A 24,104-nucleotide genomic window follows, 5' to 3' on the forward strand; every position below is an offset into this window, starting at 1 on the left:
ATTTTCTTATGGTGTAGAGTTAAAGTAAGACATAAATAAGTGTGCAAGTCATTATTAGAAAAAAACATAATAGTTAATAAAGCTGGCCAAATAATGAAAAACATTAATATCGGTAAGAGTATCATTCCAATAAATGCAAACGTTTTCTAACAAACGAGTATAATGTGCTGAAATTTGGGAGCATACCAGAAGTATTACAACTTTTATGTTAAATAAAAGTCATATTTATTAAACTTTATTAGGATGAGTTTGATACCGAAAATCGCCAATACGAAGCAAAAATTCAACAAAATACTAATATAGACTTGCAAAATTACAATATTATTATTATTATTATTACTTCATTTTATTATCACAAATAAAAATAACCAAATCTCATAATTTAAAATAGTTAATATAATAATATAAAGAGGCCCCTGTTAACTTTCTCACGGATCCTATTGAAGGGAGGTCTACTTTACGACCAGCTGATATTCTTGTGTTCGGGTGGGCAGGGGGGAAACACGCCTGTGTGGATCTTACAGGAGTGTCTCCTCTTGTTGGGCTCAGGGACCGTGGGTTTGTTGTGGGTCAGGTTGCGTTGAAGGCTGAATCGGGCAAAGTTGTTAAACACGAGAAAGCTTGTTTAGATAATCAACATGTCTTTCTATCATTTTCCTTTGATACATTTGGTTTTCTGGCTCCAGAGGCTGTGAAATTTTTGAGTAGGGTTCAGCGCGTCGTACACGGAACCTCTTCAGCTTCTAAGTCCCAAAGCTTCGTTTTTAGCAGGATTGACTTTGCTGTTCAAAAGGGGGTTGCGGCGCAGCTTGTTGCCCGTTTGCCTGTCACTTTATTGTAATCGTTTGATAGTAAATTATATAAAACTCATGAATAAAAAAAAAAATATAAAGAATCCTGATAAAATAAGACCCCAAGTGAAACTGAAACTCCGTTGGTGTGTGCTGTATATACGCAGGCAGGCAGGCAGGCAGTTTGTAGTGCGAGACCTGCTTGACTAACCGATCACGTAATCAATCAAGCTTAGGTTTCCGACGCACACAGTTACATGAGCCTTCTTCTTCTTCTAATTCCCCAAATTCACTATACAAGCCCTAATTCTGTACAGTTTTTATTCTTAATCTGACTTTGAATCATCAAGTACAGTTTTGATCCTCAGCTAGGGTTTGAGGAGTCATGAGTCCTATTCAGAATTTCGAGCAGCATTCTCGCCTTCTCATGGAACCCGACCTCCGTATTACACTTCCTTTCTCTTTACCTATTGTACTATTAGTTTATTTACTTTCTGTTAATTGTGATGTTTGGACGATCAGTTGTGTATGATGAATGTTTTGATGTACGATTTATAGAAGAGTTTTTTTTTTCTAGCCCTAGGATGTTTCAATTACTTTTATTATTAATTGTTTTGGGCGTTTTGTTACGAGACAAACTGAGCACTGTTGTAGAACTACTCGCGGTTAGTTGGATTGGAAATTTTATGTAATTTGTCTTTATACACACACACACACATATTTTCTAAGTAATTTTCAGTTTTGCGCGCACACACACACGTACACACATTTTTATATGTAATTTACAAAGGTTGGCAATTTGGTTCGCCTAGGGGTGATTTGGCCAGTTAGCGATAAATTTGGCCGATTTGCTGTAGGTTAGTCAGTCACTGGCCGAATAGCGATTAATCGCGGACTAGTCCTAATTTTTGCAACACTGTATATGAGTCACACTTACTCTTACTGAACTTGTAATTTTTTGGGACCTTTTGAGTTTAAAATTGATATGAATCGGATATCGCTAGAGTTAATATGCAGAACTTGTTACAAGTTTGAGATTATTTTTCTAGGCTGAAAGATAGTGAATCGTTGTTTACAGTGATGACAACTCGAGAAATGTGATGGTTGTGTTTTGTGATTTAGATTTTAGAAGTCTGTTTTCTTAAGTTGGATTATGTTGTTGGCTGAAGTCTAAATCTTTGTTTTGTTTGGTACAGCTATTCAAAACAGGCTACAAATGGCAATGGAGGTGCGGGATAGTTTAGAGATAACACATACAGGGGAGTACTTGAATTTCCTTAAGTGTTATTTCCGCCCGTTTTCGGTGATCCTATATCAAATAACAAAGCCTCAGTTTACTGACAACCCTGAGCATAAGCTGCGAAACGTTATTATTGAAATTCTAAACCGTCTTCCTCACAGTGAAGTGCTGAGGCCTTTTGTTCAAGAGCTACTGAAAGTTGCAATGCATGTTCTTACCACTGACAATGAGGAGAACGGTTTGATTTGCATTCGCATCATATTTGATCTATTGAGGAATTTCAGACCAAACCAAGAGACTGAAGTGCAGCCTTTCCTTGACTTCGTGTGTAAAATTTACCAAAACTTTAGACACACAGTTACTCATTTCTTTGAAAGTGGTGCACTTGTGGCTCCATCAACACCACCTTCATCAATGTCATCATTACCTTCGCTCGGTAGTGAAGACATTAAGCCAATGGAGATTTCAGATCAAGTTGGGTCTTCCACTGCCTCAAGCACTGGGGCTGGTCAACTTAATCCAAGTACTAGGTCATTCAAGATTGTGACCGAGAGTCCTTTGGTGGTTATGTTTCTCTTTCAGCTGTATAACCGGCTTGTCCAAACCAATATCCCTCAGTTATTGCCATTGATGGTTACTGCTATCTCAGTCCCTGGTCCTGATAAGGTTCCTCCACATTTGAAGACTCACTTCACTGAGCTAAAAGGGGCCCAGGTTAAGGTAATTTTTGAGATTGTCTTTGTATCGTCTTACTGAATCATTTACCGAATCATTTGTGAAGGCTAATATTATCTTGTATACTTATCTATTTCTGGCTCTGTTGTTGCAGACGGTCTCATTCCTGACTTACCTATTGAAGAGCTTTGCTGATTATATTAGGGCACATGAGGACAGCATATGTAAAAGCATCGTGAACCTGCTTGTTACTTGTTCAGACTCTGTTTCCATCAGAAAGGTAGTATGAACTATATCTGTTTGTCCCCAGTTAAATGCTTCTCATATGTATGTGAGCTGGTATATATAATATACTTATCATGCGCAGGAGTTGTTAATAGCATTGAAACATGTCCTTGGAACAGATTTTAAGAGGGGTTTATTTCCTCTGATTGATACACTCTTGGAAGAAAGGTAATATTTTGTGCATAGTTTGCTAACTTCATCATCTGCTCTCTCTTTGTTACTGAAATTCAACAGTGACATTGTTCATTCAAATTGAAATGTGACTCATTATCTGTCCATGGTTATAAAATAAGATGATGGATTTGATAAGACGTGTTTTTCTCTTCATTTTTTCAAGCACTTATTGTAATATGAGATAAAGAGGTGTAATTGTATTTGGAATTTTGATTCTGCCGCTGATCAGGACATACGTGAAAAATGCTTTTAATAAAATTACTTACTTTTGATCTCTCTAGATAGTGTTTTGCGTACGATATGTTATCTAAAACAGCTTCTAAGAGTTTTGTGAACTATGTTAGGGTTCTCGTGGGAATTGGACGGGCTTGTTTTGAGACGCTGAGACCATTGGCGTATAGTCTCTTAGCAGAAATTGTTCATCATGTTCGTGGAGACCTCTCACTTCCACAGGTTTGAAGCTTACTGAAAAGTTTATGCATTAATATTGAGGCATTGATGTATTAATAAGGTGTTATGTGATGTTTTCTTGTATTACATCTCTTACTGTTGTATTTTATCATTTTTCTACAGTTGTCAAGGATTATCTACCTATTCTCAAGTAATATGCATGATGCATCATTATCTCTCAGCATCCACACCACGTGTGCACGGTTAATGTTAAATCTGGTACATCTTGGGTCTCAGTTTAAATGACCAATACTGTTTTATCCCTATATTTTTTTCTCCTCTTCAGGGGTCAGAGCTCTAGTTTGGTTTTCATTGTCTAATAATCATAAGTGTACTTCATGAATATGTTTTTAGGTGGAGCCAATTTTTGAGAAAGGCGTTGATCTGCCATCCATGGATGAAGCAAGGGTTTTATTGGTAATATTTTATATGGCTTCTTGACTTGGTTTGCTATTCCCTTCATTCTGGAGTTGTAATTAAGATAGGCCTTTCTCTTAGAGTAATGATAGCCTGTTCTTATTCTACGTGTAGGGGCGTATATTGGATGCTTTTGTCGGGAAGTTTAGCACCTTTAAACGTACTATACCTCAGGTATACTTTACATGGCTACAGCCTTGTTTTATTTCTTTTAGCTAATAACCATCTCCGAGTTATGGGTTCTTTCCCTGTCCTATTACTCTTGCATAATAGCATTAACTAAATGAAAGTAAAAATACGTGACCATGTTTGCTTCTTTTCCTGTCCTATTACTCTTGCATCATTCCAATAATTTTGTTCATTTTCTCTGATAGCTACTAGAAGATGGAGAGGAAGGAAAGGATCGATCTACCTTAAAATCAAAGCTTGAGCTACCAGTACAGGTTATACTGATTAACTAACCTTTTTTTTTCATGAGCATCAAGTTTTTCTTTTGATATGAGGCGTACATGGTACATATTTAGAATTCTTTGAAAATGCTAGATAATTCAACTCTTACCATAAATACTTCAAGTTACCACTAGATTAAATCCCACTAGACGGTAAAAGAAGACAGTAGCCATGAAACATATTTTGTCTATATAATTTTTTGGTAGTTATATCTAGTGAGAATTTGAGTTATAAATACATGTTTATGATAGCACGTGACACACTGACACTATATTCCACATACAAACTATCTCGCAGGCTGTTCTGAACATTCAGGTTCCGGTGGAACATTCAAAAGAAGTCAGTGATTGTAAGCATTTGATCAAGACATTGGTTATGGGTAATTTTCTTCAATTCTTTTATATCTGATCTGTCATTTTAAGCATTATCTTGAATGATTTTGTCATGCCCGTGGAGTTCTTTAAAAGTTTGCTGCAAAATGAGCATTCTAATGTTTAAAATCTTATCTTTTTATATTACCAGGAATGAAAACAATAATATGGAGCATCACACACGCACATCTACCCCGATCACAGGTCCCACCTTCCACTCATGGGACACCTCCACAGATGCTTCCAGCAAGCACGCCTAATTCATCCACAGGACAGCCATTTAAAGGGCTGAGAGAAGAAGAGGTATTATTGTTTATTGTTTATACACTTTAATGCTTTTATAGAATACCATGATAATTAAGACTAAATAAAGAAATGGCTTTGTGTAGGTATGGAGAGCTTCTGGTGTCTTGAAGAGTGGTGTCCGTTGCTTAGCTCTCTTCAAAGAGAAAGATGAGGAGAGAGAAATGATTCATCTTTTCTCCCAGATTTTCGCTATCATGGAACCTCGAGACCTTATGGATATGTTCTCATTATGCATGCCAGAACTTTTTGAATGCATGATATCCAACACACAGCTTGTGCACATAGTTTCTACTCTTCTTCAAGCACCCAAGGTTTTCAGACCATTTGCAGATGTCTTGGTTAATTTTCTAGTTAGCAGTAAACTTGATGTTCTGAAACATCCAGACTCCCCTGCAGCAAAACTTGTTCTACATCTTTTTAGGTTTTTATTTGGTGCTGTAGCCAAAGCTCCAGCAGACTGTGAACGCATTTTACAGCCTCATGTTCTCGTTACTGTGGAAGCGTGCATGAAAAGTGGCAGTGAAGTTGAGAGACCACTTGGTTATTTACAACTGCTTAGAACAATGTTCCGTGCATTAGGTGGTGGGAAATTTGAGCTTTTGTTAAGAGACTTGATTCCAACATTACAGCCCTGCTTGAATATGTTGTTGGCAATGCTTGAGGGCCCCACAGCTGAAGAAATGAGAGACCTTTTACTAGAGCTTTGCTTAACACTCCCTGCACGGTTAAGTTCATTGTTACCTCATCTTCCTCGATTGATGAAACCACTTGTAATGTGTCTTAACGGGAGTGATGAACTTGTTGGTTTAGGATTGAGAACACTCGAGTTCTGGATTGATAGTTTAAATCCTGATTTTTTGGAACCAAGTATGGCTAATGTGATGTCTGAAGTGATTTTAGCATTATGGTCCCACTTAAGGCCCGCACCCTACCCATGGGGTGGTAAATCTTTACAACTTCTTGGCAAGTTGGGTGGTCGTAATAGACGGTTTCTTAAAGAGCCACTTGCACTTGAGTGCAAGGAAAACCCAGAACACGGGCTCCGGTTAATTCTTACGTTTGAGCCTGAAACCCCGTTTTTGGTACCTTTGGATCGATGTATTAATCTTGCTATATCAGCTGTTATGAATAAGAACAGTAGCATGGATGCTTTTTATAGGAAACAAGCTTTGAAGTTTCTTCGAGTATGCTTATCATCACAGCTTGATTTGCCTGGTCGTGTAACTGATGATGGGTTAATATCTAAGCACTTATCAACCGTTCTGGTCTCGTCAGTTGATCCATCTTGGAGAAGATCTGATGCATCCGAAGTAAAGGTTTGTTTAGTTACAAGTTCTATTTCGATTCATTATGTTTTGCTTCTCATTTGATGCTTAAAAAACTTTTCTTGCAGACTGACTTGGGGGTCAAGACCAAAACACAGCTAATGGCTGAAAAATCTGTATTCAAGATCCTTCTCATGACCATAATTGCTGCAAGTGCAGAGCCTGATTTAATTGATCCCAAGGATGAATATGTTGCTAATATTTGTCGCCATTTTGCGATCATATTTCACTTGGAAAATTCTTCTACCAATGCCCCTGTTTCAGCCATTCCTCTTGGTGGTCCTTTACTGTCTTCCAACACAAGTAACAGTTTGAAACAAAGAAACGGTAACAGCTCAAATTTAAAGGAACTGGACCCTCTGATCTTTTTAGATGCTCTTGTGGAAGTGCTTGCGGATGAAAACAGGCTCCATGCCAAAGCCGCCCTCAATGCTTTAAACATATTTTCTGAAACCCTTCTGTTACTAGCACGCTCCAAGCATGCTGATGCAATCATGTCAAGATCAGGTCCTGGTACACCTATGATTGTTTCCAGTCCATCAATGAGTCCTGTTTATTCACCTCCTCCTAGTGTCAGAATTCCCATTTTTGATCATCTATTACCTCGTTTATTGCACTGCTGTTATGGGTCCACTTGGCAAGCTCAAATGGGTGGGGTTATTGGTCTTGGTGCGTTAGTCGGGAAAGTCACTGTTGAAACTTTATGTGTTTTCCAAGTGCGTGTTGTAAGAGGACTTATATATGTTCTTAAAAGACTCCCTGTCTATGCTGCAAAAGAACAAGAAGAAACTAGTCAGGTTTTGACCCAGGTCCTCCGGGTGGTGAATAATGTTGATGAGGCAAACAGTGAAGCCCGCAGGCATAGTTTTCAAGGAGTTGTTGAGTTTCTTGCTTCAGAATTGTTAAATACAAATGCAACTGTAAAAGTCAGTAAAACAGTGCAGTCTTGTTTGGCACTTTTGGCTAGTCGAACCGGTAGTGAAGTATCTGAGTTGCTTGAACCGTTACACCAACCTTTGCTTCAGTCTCTTCTAATGCGCCCTCTTAGGTCAAAGAATGTTGAACAACAGGTAAACAAACACCATGCTTCCTGTAATTAATTAACTTAATCAACTTCTTTGTCATACTGCTTGTTAGAATGCTTGTTAATTGTCTGTATTTTATAGGTTGGGACTGTGACTGCTTTGAATTTTTGCCTTGCTTTGAGGCCTCCTCTTATCAAGTTGACTCCGGAATTAGTTAACTTTGTTCAAGAAGCATTACAGATTGCTGAGGCTGATGAGACTGTTTGGGTTGCAAAGTTTATGAACCCAAAAGTTGCCATGTCACTGACTAAACTCCGCACAGCGTGCATTGAACTTTTATGTACAGCAATGGCATGGGCAGATTTTAAGACTCAAAATCATTCTGAGCTGCGTGCGAAAATCATTTCCATGTTTTTCAAGTCCTTGACTAGCCGGACACCAGAAATTGTAGCTGTTGCTAAAGAGGGATTGAGACAGGTATTTCCTTAGTTATTGTGCATTTTAATAATGTTATGTTATATGTGGTTAGTATGTGTCTTATTTGGCTGTTGACTCTTTGCCTTTTAGGTTATTTTGCAGCAACGAATGCCTATGGAACTTCTACAGAGCAGCCTGAGGCCTATACTAGTTAACTTGGCACATACCAAGAACCTCAATATGCCTCTGCTGCAAGGTCTGGCCCGCCTTCTCGAACTCTTAGCAAATTGGTTTAATGTGGCTTTGGGAGGCAAACTTTTGGAGCATTTGAAGAGATGGCTGGAACCAGAAAAGCTTCAACAGATTCAAAAATCATGGAAAAGTGGTGAAGAACCAAAAATAGCAGCTGGTGAAGATGCTCTCTCTCTCTCCCTTTCTCTCTCTTTTTAAATAATGTAAAATTTGTAATTGATATCTAAGTATGCTCCTATCAACTTTTAATGCAGCTATCATCGAGCTTTTTCACTTACTCCCCAATGCAGCAGGAAAGTTCCTTGATGAACTTGTAACTTTGACTATCGATTTAGAAGCAGCTCTTCTATCTGGACAGTTTTATAGTGAGATCAATAGTCCGTATCGTCTTCCACTGACTAAATTCTTAAATCGTTATCCACAAGCTGCTGTAGATTATTTTCTTGCTCGATTATGCGAGCCTAAATATTTCCGCCGGTAGGATTCAAAATACATGTTTACCTTATAAGTTTGAACTTTGAAACCCTTTTTCTTTGTAAAGTTCTCATCTAACTTGTTCTTTTGACATGATCCAGGTTAATGTACATCATTCGGTCAGATGCTGGTCAACCATTAAGAGAAGAACTTGCAAAGTCACCAGAGAAGATACTCTTAAGTGCATTTCCTGAGTTCATTCCAAAGGCTGAGACATCAACGGCCCAGGGGTCTCTGGAAACTTCTTCGTTAGGGGGTGATGATAACACTCAACCTCAACCACAAGCACAAGCACAACCCAACCCCACTGCCCCAAATGTCTTGCCAGATGCTTATTTCCAGGGCCTTGCTCTTATAAAAACATTGGTCAAACTCATTCCTGGATGGTTGCAGAGTAACCGTATTGTTTTTGATTCATTGGTTCTTTTGTGGAAGTCCCCTGCAAGGATATCACGGCTGCAGAATAAGCAGGAACAGAGTTTGGTTCAAGTGAGTATTATATGCATCTTCGAAACACAATTATCATATAGTGTGTGATATTCTGATATTTTTTCTACTGTAACAAAATGCAGGTGAAAGAGAGCAAATGGCTGGTCAAATGCTTCTTAAACTATTTACGCCATGATAAAACTGAAGTCGGTGTGCTGTTTGAAATCCTCTCAATCTTCTTATACCACACACGCATTGATTTTACCTTCTTGAAGGAGTTTTACATCATTGACGTATGAGTATTTTGAAAGAGGACTCTTGCTTATGCAACTTCATATAGTTAAGAATAGAAACAAGTCTATTTGTAAGTTGTTAAATCTAATTGTGCGATTTTCATCCAGGTGGCTGAGGGCTACCCTCCCAGTATGAAGAAAACTCTCCTTTTGCACTTTTTAGACATATTCCAGTCAAAACAAATGGGCCATGATCACTTGGTGGTCATCATGCAAATGCTGATTCTTCCAATGCTAGCTCATGCATTCCAGAATGAACAGACATGGGAAGTTATAGATACTGCTATCATCAAAACAATTGTTGACAAGCTTTTGGATCCTCCTGAAGAGGTGAGTTATAAATTATGATGAGCCAGCTCATGTTAAGTATTTTCTGTGTCTGTAAGTGATATAAATTATGCCAGCTCATGTTGTTAAGTTCTCTATTTTGATTCTCTCATCTTGCATAGGTATCTGCTGATTATGATGAGCCTTTGAGGATAGAGCTACTACAACTTGCTACTTTACTTCTCAAATATCTCCAAAATGACCTTGTTCATCATAGGAAGGAACTCATAAAATTTGGGTGGAATCACCTAAAACGTGAAGAGAGTGCTAGTAAGCAGTGGGCCTTTGTCAACGTATGCCACTTCTTGGAGGCCTATCAAGCTCCAGAAAAGATCATACTACAGGTATATTCGTGAAAATGAGACACGTATTGAGATTAATAAACGAATCTTTGTCACAGATAGCAAGTTGATAAAGTCGTAAAACTAGCTTAAATCTAGCTACTTTAGATCTCATATCACTTTTAGGAACTTACTAATTGCACAGCTAAACTTGCAGGTGTTTGTTGCCCTTCTGAGGACTTGTCAACCAGAGAATAAAATGTTGGTCAAACAAGCCCTTGACATATTAATGCCAGCACTTCCGCGTAGATTGCCAATTGGTGACAATTCCCGTATGCCAATTTGGATACGTTACACAAAAAAGATTCTTGTGGAGGAAGGACACTCAATTCCTAATCTCATCCATATATTCCAACTCATTGTTCGCCATTCAGATCTATTCTACAGTTGTAGGGCCCAGTTTGTACCTCAAATGGTTAATTCTCTCAGTCGCCTTGGTTTACCTTATACTACTACTTCCGAGAATCGCCGGCTTGCCATTGAACTTGCTGGGTTGGTCGTCAATTGGGAAAAGCAAAGACAAAATGAGATGAAAATAGTCAATGATAACGAAAGCACTAGTCAGAATAATGACGGGTCAAATTTGGGTTCCGCTGGTGCGGACTCTGCACGGCCTATGGATGGATCCGCGTTTTCTGAAGACTCAACTAAGCGGTTAAAGGTTGAGCCTGGTCTTCAATCTCTTGGTGTCATGTCACCTGGTGGACCCTCAATTCCAAATATAGAAACACCAGGATCTACTGGACATCCTGATGAAGAATTTAAGCCAAATGCTGCAATGGAGGAAATGATAATCAACTTTCTGATAAGAGTAAGTGTTTACTTTATATAATATGAACTTTTGAACTTAAGGCCAGCTGGCAGTTGGTTAATATGATATATGCTTAACAGGTAGCCTTGGTGATAGAGCCGAAGGACAAGGAAGCAAGTCTCATGTATAAGCAAGCTCTAGAGCTCTTATCACAAGCTTTGGAAGTGTGGCCAAACGCTAATGTTAAATTCAATTATTTAGAGAAGCTCCTAAACAGCATCCCACCAACTCAGTCAAAGGACCCGTCCACAGCTCTGGCACAGGGTTTGGATGTGATGAATAAAGTTTTAGAGAAACAACCACATTTGTTCATCCGTAATAATATTATTCATATTTCTCAAGTAAGTATCATAATGTCGTCGTCTAGATTTATATAAAAGGTCTAATCATCTTAACTTGCTAAGCAATAATGTTTTGCAGATTCTCGAGCCTTGCTTTAAGTACAAGATGTTAGATGCTGGGAAGTCGTTATGCTCGTTGTTGAAAATGGTTTTTGTTGCTTTTCCTTCAGAAGCAGCTAGTACTCCACCGGATGTTAAAGCATTGTACCAAAAAGTTGAGGAGCTTATACAAAAGCATCTTCAATCTGTTGCAGCTCCTCAAACAGCTGGTGAAGATAACTCTGCTTCCATGATTAGCTTTGTTCTGTATATCATACAAACGTTAGCAGAAGTTCAAAAGAATGTCATTGATCCTTTCAATCTGGCCCGTGTTCTTCAACGTTTAGCACGTGACTCGGCATCTGCACCTGGATCTCACGCAAGACAAGTATACCTTTGAATTTTGATACAATACTTGTACTTTATTATGTTGTGTATAGCTAATTGGTAACAACTTCATGTTTCAGGGCCAAAGAACAGATCCAGATTCTGCAGTCAGTTCATCTCGTCAAGGTTCTGATATTGGAGTGGTGATCACCAATCTTAAATCTATCATTAAACTCATTGGTGAAAGGGTCATACCTGGGCCTGATTTCAAAAGGTCAATAACACAGATTTTAAGTTCCTTGCTCTCTGAAAAAGGAACTGATCATACAGTGCTTCTTTGCATCCTTGATGTAATAAAGGGATGGATTGATAATGATTTTGGTACGCCTGGAGTGACTGCCACCTCAGTTTCTTTTCTTCCTCCAAAAGAAGTTGTAGCTTTCCTTCAAAAGCTTTCTCAAGTTGATAAGCAGAGTTTTTTCACAAGTTCTGTTGAAGAGTGGGACCGGAAGTATCTTGAGCTCTTGTATGGGCTTTGTTCAGATGCGAATAAGTAAGCATAAAATTTGAATCTTATATAAAGTTCAACACATTAAAGCTTGCATCTTTTCATTGATGATTTGTTTCGCAGGTATCCATTATCCTTGCGCCAAGAAGTTTTTCAGAAGGTAGAGAGACAGTTTTTACTCGGTTTAAGGGCAAAGGATCCTGAAATGAGGATGAAGTTTTTCTCTCTTTATCACGAATCTCTTCAGAAAACATTATTCACAAGGCTGCAGTATATTATTCAAGTTCAAGATTGGGAGGCTTTGAGTGATGTATTCTGGTTAAAACAAGGGCTTGATCTTCTTCTTGCCATCTTAGTTGAGAATAAGCCTATTACACTTCCTCCAAATTCTGCCAAGGTTACCTCTCTTCTGGCTGCAGGTTCTCTTCCAGAACATTCTGGAAAACAATCTATGGTTACCGATTCGTTTGATGTGGCAGAAGATACCCCAATAACAATTGATTCCCTTGTCACAAAACATGCCAAGTTTATGAGTGAAATGAGCCGGCTACAGGTTGGTGATCTTGTGATTCCATTGAGAGAGCTCGCACATACGGATGCAAATGTGGCATATCATTTATGGGTATTAGTGTTTCCAATTGTCTGGGTGACATTATGCAAAGATGAACAAGTGAAACTTGCTAAACCGATAATCTCTCTGTTATCAAAAGATTACCATAAGAAACAACAAGGTAACAGGCCAAATGTGGTGCAAGCTCTTCTGGAAGGACTCCAATTAAGCCACCCTCAACCTCGGATGCCTAGTGAGCTAATAAAGTACATAGGAAAGACTTACAATGCATGGCACATTGCATTAAATCTTCTAGAAAGTCACGTGATGCTGTTTCAGAATGACACAAAATGCTCTGAATCTCTTGCTGAACTTTATCGTTTGCTGAATGAGGAAGATATGAGATATGGGTTATGGAAGAAACGATCGATTACTGGTGAAACACGGGTTGGGCTCTCACTTGTTCAACATGGTTACTGGCAGCGGGCTCAAAGTCTGTTTTACCAAGCCATGGTTAAGGCAACCCAAGGTACTTACAATAACACTGTACCAAAAGCAGAGATGTGTCTTTGGGAAGAGCAATGGTTACTCTGTGCGAGTCAACTCAGTCAGTGGGACGTGTTGTCAGACTTTGGTAAACTTGTTGATAATTACGAAGTTTTATATGATAGTCTCTGGAAACAACCTGATTGGGCATTTTTGAAAGATCATGTGATTACAAACGCTCAAATTGGAGAAACTCCAAAGCTTCGTATAATCCATGCGTATTTTTCTCTACATGAAAAGAATACAAATGGTGTTAGTGATGCTGAAAATTTTGTTGGTAAAGGTGTTGACCTTGCTTTGGAACAATGGTGGCAATTACCTGAGATGTCTATTCATGCAAAGATTCCTCTTTTGCAGCAATTCCAACAATTGGTTGAGGTTCAAGAATCAACCCGAGTTATAGTAGATATTGCTAATGGAAACAAACAAACTGGAAATTCTCCTGTTGGCGCACATAATGGTCTCTATGCTGATTTAAAAGACATTCTTGAAACATGGAGGCTTAGAACTCCAAACGAATGGGATAAGTTGTCTGTTTGGTGTGACTTGCTTCAGTGGAGAAATGAAATGTATAATGCAGTGATTGATGCATTCAAAGATTTTGGCAACACTAACAGTAACACTAACGAACAACTTCATCATCTCGGTTACCGTGACAAGGCATGGAATGTTAATAAACTTGCCCACATTGCACGTAAGCAGGGTCTTAATGATGTTTGTGTGAGCGTTTTGGATAAAATGTATGGTCACTCTACTATGGAAGTGCAGGTATAATGATATGCATTTTGTTACTTTAATTCTTGTTACAGATATAGAATCTGAATATAAGCAATTTGTGATGTTTGTAGGAGGCGTTTGTTAAGATCAGGGAGCAAGCAAAGGCGTATCTGGAAATGAAGGGAGAGCTTACACATGGTCTTAATTTAATTAACAATACTAATCTGGAATACTTTCATGTCAAACACAAAGCAGAAATTTTCCGCATCAAAGGTGACTTTTTGTTGAAGCTAAATGATTGTGAAGGCGCCAATCTTTCATATTCAAATGCCATCAGCCTTTTTAAGAACCTTCCTAAAGGGTGGATAAGTTGGGGAAGCTATTGTGACACGGTACCCATTTATTAGTTACTTTATTAACTTCCGGTGTTGCTAATTCATCAGTCAAAGCTTAAATTGCATCATTTTTACAGGCTTTCAAAGAGACACATGATGAGATTTGGTTGGAGTATGCTGTGAGTTGTTTTCTTCACGGAATTAAATTTGGTGTTACTAATTCGAGAAGCCATCTAGCTCGTGTTCTTTACCTTCTCAGCTTTGACACTCCTAATGAGCCTGTGGGACGAGCGTTTGATAAGTATGTTGACCAAATACCTCACTGGGTCTGGCTTTCTTGGATTCCACAACTATTATTATCCCTACAAAGATCTGAAGCCCCACATTGCAAACTCGTCCTACTAAAAGTCGCAACTGTGTATCCTCAGGTAGACCATGTCACCATACATTCTCCATTCTCTTGGTTCTTAGACTCATTATAATTTGATTAAATCATATTGTGACTTTTAGGCCTTATATTACTGGCTGCGTACGTATCTGCTCGAGAGGCGTGACGTGGCAAATAAATCTGAGTTTGGTAGAATGGCAATGGCGCAACAAAGGATGCAACAAAACATGAATGGCGGACCTGATGGGAATGCTAGACAAGCTGGTGGTGCTGGCGGTTCTGCAGCCTCAGAAAGTCAACTTAATCAAGGAACCCAGTCAACTGGTCTTGTTGATGGTGGTGGCTCGCAAAGTCAAGAGCCTGAACGGTCCACAGTTGCTGATGAACAGCAAAATCATACAAACATAAATGATAGTGCTCAGAGTGCTATAAGGCGTAACTATGCTATGGGTTTAGTTGCTTCTGCTGCTAGTGCTTTTGATGCTGCTAAAGATATTATGGAAGCACTTAGAAGCAAACACACCAACTTAGCTAGTGAACTTGAGGTATAAGTGTTTTATCAAATTATTTTCTAATCCAGTTTGCTAACTGTTGACATTTGCAGAGTTTGCTGACGGAAATCGGTTCAAGATTTGTGACACTACCAGAAGAGCGGTTATTGGCGGTGGTTAACGCTCTGCTCCACCGTTGCTACAAATATCCAACCGCCACAACTGCAGAGGTTCCTCAATCTCTCAAAAGGGAGCTCTCAGGTGTTTGCAGGGCATGTTTTTCAGCAGATGCTGTTAACAAACATGTTGAGTTTGTTAGAGAATACAAGCAGGATTTTGAACGCGATCTTGATCCTGAAAGCGCTGCTACGTTCCCCGCCACCCTGTCTGACCTAACCGAAAGACTTAAACACTGGAAAAACATTCTTCAAAGCAATGTTGAAGATCGGTTCCCAGCTGTGTTAAAACTCGAGGAAGAAAGTCGCGTGTTGCGTGACTTCCATGTGGTCGAGGTCGAGGTTCCAGGACAGTACTTCACCGATCAAGTAAGTTAAAATACGGTTTCCGTGTTTCACCATTTTCAATATCTATTTTAACTCATATCCTGTTTTTACCGCATTTCAGGAAGTTGCACCGGATCATACCGTTAAGTTAGATAGGGTAGGAGCCGATATCCCAATCGTGCGTAGACACGGTAGCAGTTTCCGTCGTTTGACTCTTATTGGCTCAGATGGGTCCCAACGCCATTTTATTGTCCAAACGTCTTTGACACCAAATGCTAGAAGTGATGAAAGAATATTACAACTTTTCCGTGTGATGAATCGCATGTTCGATAAGCACAAAGAGTCAAGACGCCGCCACATCAGCATTCACACACCCATCATCATCCCTGTTTGGTCTCAGGTATGTTTGAGCCACTCTACATTAGATGTTTTTACGATTCTTTCATACGCAAGTCTAAACTCGCATGTATGGGCCCCACTTCAGGTGCGGATGGTCGAAGATGACTTAACATATAGTACTTTTCTTGAGGTCTATGAAAACCACTGTTCAAGAAACAATAAAGAGGCTGACCAACCGATCGCTTATTTTAAGGAGCAGTTAAACCAAGCAATCTCGGGTCAAATATCACCAGAAACTGTGGTGGATCTTCGTCTTCAAGCTTACAACCACATCACAAAAGATTACGTGTTTGACAACATATTCTCACAATACATGTACAAAACATTGTTAAGTGGGAATCATATGTGGGCTTTCAAGAAGCAGTTTGCCATCCAGCTGGCACTTTCAAGTTTCACATCTTTCATGCTGCAGATAGGCGGAAGATCGCCTAATAAAATACTGTTTGCCAAGAACACCGGGAAAATATTCCAAACAGATTTTCATCCAGCTTACGACGCCAATGGCATGATTGAGTTTAACGAACCCGTGCCTTTTCGGCTGACTAGAAACTTGCAGGCGTTTTTCTCACATTTTGGTGTCGAGGGCCTTATTGTGTCTGCCATGTGTGCAGCTGCTCAAGCTGTTGTTTCCCCAAAGGTTATTCTTCTTTTCTAAATATTATCAGGCAGGCTAGAAAGAACTGATGTTTTGGGTCTAATATGGTTTTACTTTTACATGTGAAATGCAGCAAAGTCAACATCTATGGCATCATTTAGCTATGTTTTTCCGTGATGAGCTGTTGTCTTGGTCATGGAGAAGACCACTTGGAATGCCATTGGCCCCGGTTGTCGGTGGCGGTAGTTTGAACCCTGTTGAATTTCGACAAAAGATAACCACAAATGTGGAGCAAGTTATTGGTCGGATCAATGAGATCGCCCCACAGTTCATATCAGAAGAGGTACGTGTGTGTGTGTGTTTTGAACCATTTTAACTTTTTATCGGTAGTTTACATGTGAATTTTGATGTTAATTATTGGGTGGGATTGGATTTTTAGGAGGAAAACTCGGTGGATCCACCGCAGTCGGTGCAAAGAGGTGTAACGGAACTTGTCGAAGCAGCTTTAACTCCAAGAAACTTGTGCATGATGGATCCTACGTGGCATCCCTGGTTTTGAGTTGGCAAGAAGGCTGGTAGATATGAAGGCATTAGTAATATTAGCGGTATGCAGCATCTTAGTTTTAAGTTATGCATATGCAAGCAACTACAACTCTTGTTTTGAGCTTGACTAAATTATAATTGGTTGCATGGAATTCGGTAACTAATTCGAACAATATTAGTAGTTTGATGATAATCCTTTTAATCACATATTTTATGTTGAAGCTTTCCTACCCTTCAGTTTCTTTTAACATGTTTCTCTGTATGTATATTAATTTATTTTTTTGTCTTAATATTTTATTCACAAAATTTTGGGTTATATCTATATTTTATGTTTTGTTTTCGTTCCTTCAAAGTATCAAAGTCAAAAGATGATATGATGAGCAAGCATTTACTAAACCAACTTACATTATTTTTAATATTTTTCTTATTGCATGTTGATTTTTGATTTGGGGTATAAGGTTAGTGTGTTTCTCTTTTTTTTGGTCACATTATATACTTGTATGTTATAAGACCAATTCAAAACATACGTCTTAAGTTTGACTTGAGTTACAACATAAAGTTGATAAAATGGAATGTTTTGTTCTCCATAATTTAGAGAAATATTAATTATAGAGAATGGGTTGTGAATGCTCTCTACAAGGATTGAAGAAATTGTATAAATTATTTATTCATTTACTCTCTTCGTCTTCTTTCTTCTGTTGTTCAACACGTGTTAATGGAGGCAGTGTCAAAATTTCGAAGGGGACGGTTGGATTAGCACGTATATATACTATTCAAAAAGAAAAAGCTATTGACTTTTGCTATAATCATAAAAACTTAAAACAAAACTGTAAAATATAAAAAAAGCAAAACCAATATTTTAAATGTCTCACATTTAAGACGTTTAGTTTTGTTTATGGATTATAAATTAATAGGGATACTATATATGTGATTGCTTGTCAATAAATAATGATGCTAGTTGCACGCTAATGAAAACTACAACCAATAATGTGGAGCCTTCTCTATTATTTGGCTTTATGCAAGTAAGAAATTATTTCAAGTTTTAATATATACATTAGATTAGGCTTTATATTGTCAAGAGCTAAGAGATTAAATCCCATATATAATAAAAAATAAAAATAAGTATACCTAATTAGTTTAAAAGAGGGCAAATATCGTGTAAAACCAATATACTTTCGGATTTTTCTCATAAAATCATCTAACAACTTTTAACACATAAAAAACTAGTATACATTTTGTTTTAGCTCACAAAAGTGATACAAAGTCCCTTCAACAAAGTTATGATAAAAATTAAATAAAACAACTTGGAATTTGTAGAGGCTTTCATCTGTTCTTTTGGTTATTTAGTTCCTTTTATTCTATAAGAAACTTTTTACACATAAAAAACTAGTATACATTTTGTTTTAGCTCACGAAAGTGATACAAAGTCCCTTCAACAAAGTTATGATAAAAATTAAATAAAACAACTTAGAATTGTAGAGGCTTTCATATGTTCTTTTGGTTATTCAGTTCCTTTTATTCGATAAGAAATTTGAAATGCGATTTTAATTAACATTTGTGAAACATGTGAGGATGGCTAATGACATAAAGTATGTGGAGCATGCACTTGTACAAAGGTAATCTCATTTCAGACACCTTTAAACCAGATGGTTCAAAAGGACGAAGTCAGTGATCAAGGGTAGGGAGCATGGCCCTCTTGATATGATATGTGGCATCTGGACATGGTATAAAAGGCACCGCCCTTGAGAGAAGTCGTGTTGCCTGGTTGGTGAAAATAAATTTCATTGTTTCTTATTAAAAACGCGTTAAAAATTACTTCAGAAATGCATGATTGATAAAAATAAGCATGAAGTTAAGATTCAATAGGAATTGATTATGAGTGGTAATTTGTGAAAACAACTTGGTACATAAGTGGCAAGCGTGATCAGTAAATTTGTGAAAACAAATGTGAGCAGTCTGCTTTTAAAAATCATCGACATACAATCGACGTTGAATTATTTTTTTTAAAATATAGTGTTTACATCAAGAAAGAAGGCAAACAGGCAACAAGTTGCACTACAAGCTCCTTTTTGTATAACAAAACCCAATCTTTTAAACGTTACATCGATAGATCTTGGAGTTATAACATTACTATGCATGACCCGTTGGACTCGACTAAGTAGCCCCACAACTTCATGTGCGAGGAAACCAAAAGTGTCAAATACGAACGATATAAATACGCCTTGGTTGTCAAGACAAACATTTTCAAGTTAGTCAATTTGTATGAAGCAGCTTTTAGAGCAGTCTGCCCGACCGTGAAACCATCACTCCCTAAGCCACTAAAAAGGAAACCCTTACTGATGCTTGAAAAAATTTTCTAGATCCATCACTAATTCAAACATTCTAACACTAGGCGCTAATGACAAATCATGCGACCATGATTTGTCATTAGTGCCTAGTGTTAGAATGTTTGAATTAGTGATGGATCTAGAAAATATATGAGAATAAAGACATGATAATAATGCAAAATGTGGGGCCATTTCCATTGCAAAGAATATGGAGAACACATGAAAAATCTATAAACTTTAAATTCCTTAATAATAATATTTAAGCAAACTAAATTATAAAGGCAAAATTGAACAAATTATATTTTGGACCCTATCAACATGGGGTCCTCTTTCATCTCTCATATTCTTGAGAAAAAGTCTGACTTTGACCACCACCGTCCACCACAACTACTCCCATTTACTTCACATTTTCTTGATTTTCTTATCTACATAACCAAACATAATAAACCCAATTGCTGTCTGTAATGAATTTTATGATAAATCCCGCAAAACCCATATCAAAGATTTGATTTTTATCTTGATTTTGATCATATAATATAATATGGGTGCTTGTTTGTCAACCACCAAGATCAGTGGCTCCAACAGCAGCAACACTGCCGCCAGGAAGCATGATGAAGGTGGTGGGTCTAATGGGAAGCCCATTAGACAAAGGCACAAGGAAGTGATTGTTCCTTGTGGGACAAGAGCAGATTTTGGGTACGTTAAGGATTTTGACAATGATTACTCTGTTGGCAAATTGTTGGGTCATGGTCAGTTTGGGTATACTTACGTTGCTATTCATAAATCCACTGGAGATCGTGTTGCTGTCAAGAAAATTGATAAATATAAGGTAAAATTTTGTCATTTTGTTTCATACTTTTAAGCATATTTTGTCTGTTTGATTATGAAATTATACATATATGATGATTCATTTTCATTTTAGGGTTTTGCAGTTATTAATTAATTAATTATGCTTATGTTTTATAATAAAATTTGAAGCTCAGGAATATTATTTGATGAGTTAACAAATGATTCAGATTCCGGATTAATGAATTCACTTGTTTAATCATTTTCACAAAGATGCAACAGTTGACCATAGTTATGCTGCTGTGTTGACCTTTTCGGCAGATGAAAACTCCGGCTGCGGTGGAAGATGTTAAGCGAGAAGTCAAAATATTGCAAGCTTTAAGCGGTCACGAAAATGTGGTTCAGTTCCATAATGCATATGAAGATAGCTCCTACGTGTACATAGTTATGGAGTATGTCGACTAACAGCGTTGAACCTTTTTGTTCTCGGAGTGATTTCAGTTATAAAGAACTTAAATTTATGGTTACTCTTTTCAGGTTATGTGAAGGTGGTGAGCTATTAGACCGGATCTTAGGGAAGTAAGAAAGAACTTTTAACTTATTCATAGATGTTGACTTTTTTTGTCAAACCTGTTAGTTTTTTAGTTAAATCTTAAAGTTAGTTTCTTTTATCCAGGAAGGATAGTCGTTACTCAGAGAAAGATGCAGCAATCGTTGTAAGACAAATGCTTAAAGTTGCTGCAGAGTGTCATTTACATGGTTTGGTACACCGTGACATGAAGCCAGAGGTATGAAAATGCATACTAAAAACCATTTCATGTTATACATAATGTTCCTAGGACAACGCTAACCTTGCCTCAGTTTTAATTTATATAGAATTTTCTTTTCAAGTCTAAAAAAGATGATTCACATTTAAAGGCTACAGATTTTGGTCTATCAGACTTTATAAAACCAGGTTCATGTCATATCTTGTTATGTATGTAATTTTAGCATTTAAATGTTTTTGTTAATATAATTTTTTAACTTTTGGTAGGAAAGAAGTTTACTGATATTGTTGGAAGTGCATACTATGTTGCTCCTGAAGTATTGAAGCGGAAATCCGGGCCTGAATCGGATGTTTGGAGCGTAGGCGTCATAACATATATTCTACTATGTGGACGTCGCCCCTTTTGGGATAAGACCGAAAATGGGATTTTTAAAGAGGTAATTGTTATTATAAAAATGTATCTATAATTGGTGATGCATTCAATGGTATCTTTTACAACTTACAAGATTTTTATGAATTGATAGGTGTTAAGAAACAAACCCGATTTTAAGCGCAAACCATGGCCTAACATAAGCCAAAGTGCCAAAGATTTTGTAAAGAAATTGCTTGTGAAAGATCCGCGTTCAAGATTAACCGCGGCTCAAGCCTTATGTATGTTTCTCCTTTCTTTCGTGTTAATCCATATAGAAAATTAAGAAAGTATCATTTTTTTAGTCAGAACAATTTCATGCATATAGCCGTGACTGCATGAAACTTTGATGGCATGTCTACTTTTATTTGTCTAAACTGTAAATGCTACATTCTATTTGTGAATACGCAAATAATAATGCATACGCAAATATGTACGTGGTATGGTCAATGGTGCCGCGTGTCATATTATTTCAAGTCACTATTAGTGATAAGGCTATATAAATATAGCACACCCAAGAAAATGATTATTTTTTGTAATTTTCTCTAATTTATATCTTGAAGTTTGTCTGTTATGAGTTAAGAGAATAACTTCACTTAAAGTATGCAAGAGAATGATTGTGATCTCTTTTGTTTGGAATTTTGTGATTTGGAAGTGTTGTTATATCTGATTATTGTATAATTATTTATGGGGTCAAATAATCATTTTGATAATCAGTTGCATATCAGCATTAATAATAAAACTAATCATTTAAGTCTACTTCCCTATTTACCGCCTTTCAACATAACTTGAGATGATTTTACTTTAATTTCATAAAACCTCGCTCCTTATTTAAATAAACATGTATTGGTGACCATTTTACATGTTAATTTTTAAATGATAAGAATTTGTCAAACACTCAAACCATTTAATTATCTGATTATTACAATGTCAAATAGCTTAAGCACATCCATACAATCTATTCCGCATCCTAAGTTATGACCACTTTTCATCAAATTTTAATCATATACCACATCACTTTTAAAACTCGCATTTAATCACCTCTCTAATGTCAATCTTTATAGCACACCCATGGGTTCGAGAAGGTGGAAATGCTTCTGAAATTCCTCTCGACATTTCCGTTCTTTCCAACATGCGTGAATTTGTGAAATACAGTCGGCTAAAACAGTTTGCTCTACGGGTAAGTATTTATCTCGCGTTATAAAATCAATCCAAAATATTTTCTTCTGAAATTCAATATTCATGCAACCATGCATAGGCGTTGGCTAGCACACTTGATGAAGAGGAGCTATCGAATCTCAAAGATCAATTTCAAGCAATTGATGTAGATAAAAGTGGTGCTATTAGCCTTGAGGAAATGAAAGAGGTATGTTTGACCCCAAAAGTCAAACTAAAGTCAATAGTTGCACTGTGTATTATTAATTTCGAATCAACTCGCTTTTGTTGCAGGCCCTTGCTCAAGACCTTCCGTGGAAGATGAAAGAATCGCGCGTTTCAGAAATTCTCGAAGCAGTAAGCCCGTTCGTTCTAAAGGGGTCTTTGACCCCAAAAGTCAAACTAAATATAATATCGCAGGCAGCTTTTGATTGAGTTTTGGATATATCTTCTGTACCTAATCAATTAGTAAATGAGAGTGCCACGTGTCACAATTCTGTGACAGCAAATTCCTTATTCCCGCTTCATTAGGACGGTATAATAATCATAATAGTAAATATATAACTAGATTTATACTTTTAAGTAAATTATCAGTTTTATATTAAATAAGATAAAAAAATTCAAAAATTTGAAATCTAACACATATATCACAGTAAAGTTCAAATCCTCTTCTTTTTTATCGTTTTTTACATTTCTAACCTTATAATTAAAAGAAATGAGAATACATTGTTTTTTTGATTTGTTGGTAGTAGTTTTCTCGTTTTTTCTTGTAACATTGTGGGTGTCTCATGACCTGTTTGTATGTATGCATGTATTTATATTTTAAACCCTTTTCAGGATCTTGAAGGATTATATTTTTGTGATGCAGATAGACAGTAACACAGACGGGCTTGTTGATTTCACAGAGTTTGTTGCAGCCACTCTTCATGTTCGTCAGTTGGAGGAACACAACTCCGAAAAATGGCAACATTTATCACAGGCTGCTTTTGAGAAATTTGATGTGGATAGAGATGGATATATAACTCCTGAAGAGCTCCGAATGGTAAGCCATCGACTTTATTTGACTTCTGTTGTTGAAGAATCACAGATTACCTTTTAAACTTCTGATTGGCTTTTGTAGCATACGGGCCTGAAGGGTTCCATAGATCCTCTTCTGGAAGAGGCTGATATCGACAAAGATGGTAAGATTAGCTTGTCAGAGTTCCGAAAGCTGTTAAGAACCGCAAGCATGGGTTCGGGGATTATGACATGATCATTACAAAAAACAACAGTGGTCAAGAAAAGTCAAAAAGAGTTTTTGATTGTTTATATTGTTTTGTCAATCAAAACAAATACTAGCGTTCATGTTCACCAAGTATGTATATTGTTATCTTTGTAATCCTCAAAACTAAAGATCGGCCCTTTTGATTTGCGCGGGAACACTTGTTTGTGTGTTAAACATTGGCTGTGTTGGTGTAATTTCTTTTTATGTTTGTATAGTTTTCTTTATGTACTTATATATAATATTGAGTTAATTACATATTAAC

General features: G+C 37.3%; 2 protein-coding genes across 2 annotated transcripts; both read left to right on the plus strand.

Annotated features, from left to right (window-relative positions):
- Positions 1 to 962: 962 nt before the first annotated feature.
- LOC143566350 (uncharacterized) lies at positions 963 to 17,299 on the plus strand. Its single transcript, XM_077053081.1, has 33 exons — positions 963 to 1,234; positions 1,988 to 2,751; positions 2,861 to 2,986; positions 3,074 to 3,159; positions 3,510 to 3,618; positions 3,739 to 3,834; positions 3,970 to 4,032; positions 4,147 to 4,206; positions 4,407 to 4,475; positions 4,780 to 4,861; positions 5,005 to 5,156; positions 5,243 to 6,475; positions 6,553 to 7,554; positions 7,651 to 7,986; positions 8,077 to 8,335; positions 8,433 to 8,655; positions 8,754 to 9,141; positions 9,225 to 9,374; positions 9,483 to 9,704; positions 9,824 to 10,045; positions 10,200 to 10,853; positions 10,934 to 11,194; positions 11,274 to 11,621; positions 11,701 to 12,113; positions 12,192 to 13,932; positions 14,013 to 14,273; positions 14,354 to 14,644; positions 14,727 to 15,149; positions 15,209 to 15,640; positions 15,720 to 15,998; positions 16,083 to 16,634; positions 16,726 to 16,935; positions 17,032 to 17,299. Exons 1-33 carry the CDS (start codon positions 1,177 to 1,179, stop codon positions 17,149 to 17,151), a joined length of 11,685 nt encoding a protein of 3,894 aa, XP_076909196.1. The 5' UTR covers positions 963 to 1,176; the 3' UTR covers positions 17,152 to 17,299.
- Positions 17,300 to 19,892: 2,593 nt separating this feature from the next.
- LOC143566351 (calcium-dependent protein kinase 28-like) lies at positions 19,893 to 23,856 on the plus strand. Its single transcript, XM_077053082.1, has 12 exons — positions 19,893 to 20,291; positions 20,570 to 20,700; positions 20,786 to 20,827; positions 20,925 to 21,036; positions 21,125 to 21,203; positions 21,282 to 21,451; positions 21,539 to 21,665; positions 22,488 to 22,603; positions 22,682 to 22,789; positions 22,873 to 22,935; positions 23,447 to 23,620; positions 23,699 to 23,856. The coding sequence occupies exons 1-12, from the start codon at positions 20,004 to 20,006 to the stop codon at positions 23,828 to 23,830; spliced, it is 1,542 nt and encodes a 513-aa protein (XP_076909197.1). The 5' UTR covers positions 19,893 to 20,003; the 3' UTR covers positions 23,831 to 23,856.
- Positions 23,857 to 24,104: the final 248 nt, after the last annotated feature.

Source organism: Bidens hawaiensis, unplaced genomic scaffold, assembly GCF_021521415.1.
Source record: "Bidens hawaiensis isolate Kalapana, Puna unplaced genomic scaffold, B.hawaiensis_p1.1 tig00022872_1, whole genome shotgun sequence".
Lineage (NCBI taxonomy): Eukaryota > Viridiplantae > Streptophyta > Magnoliopsida > Asterales > Asteraceae > Bidens > Bidens hawaiensis.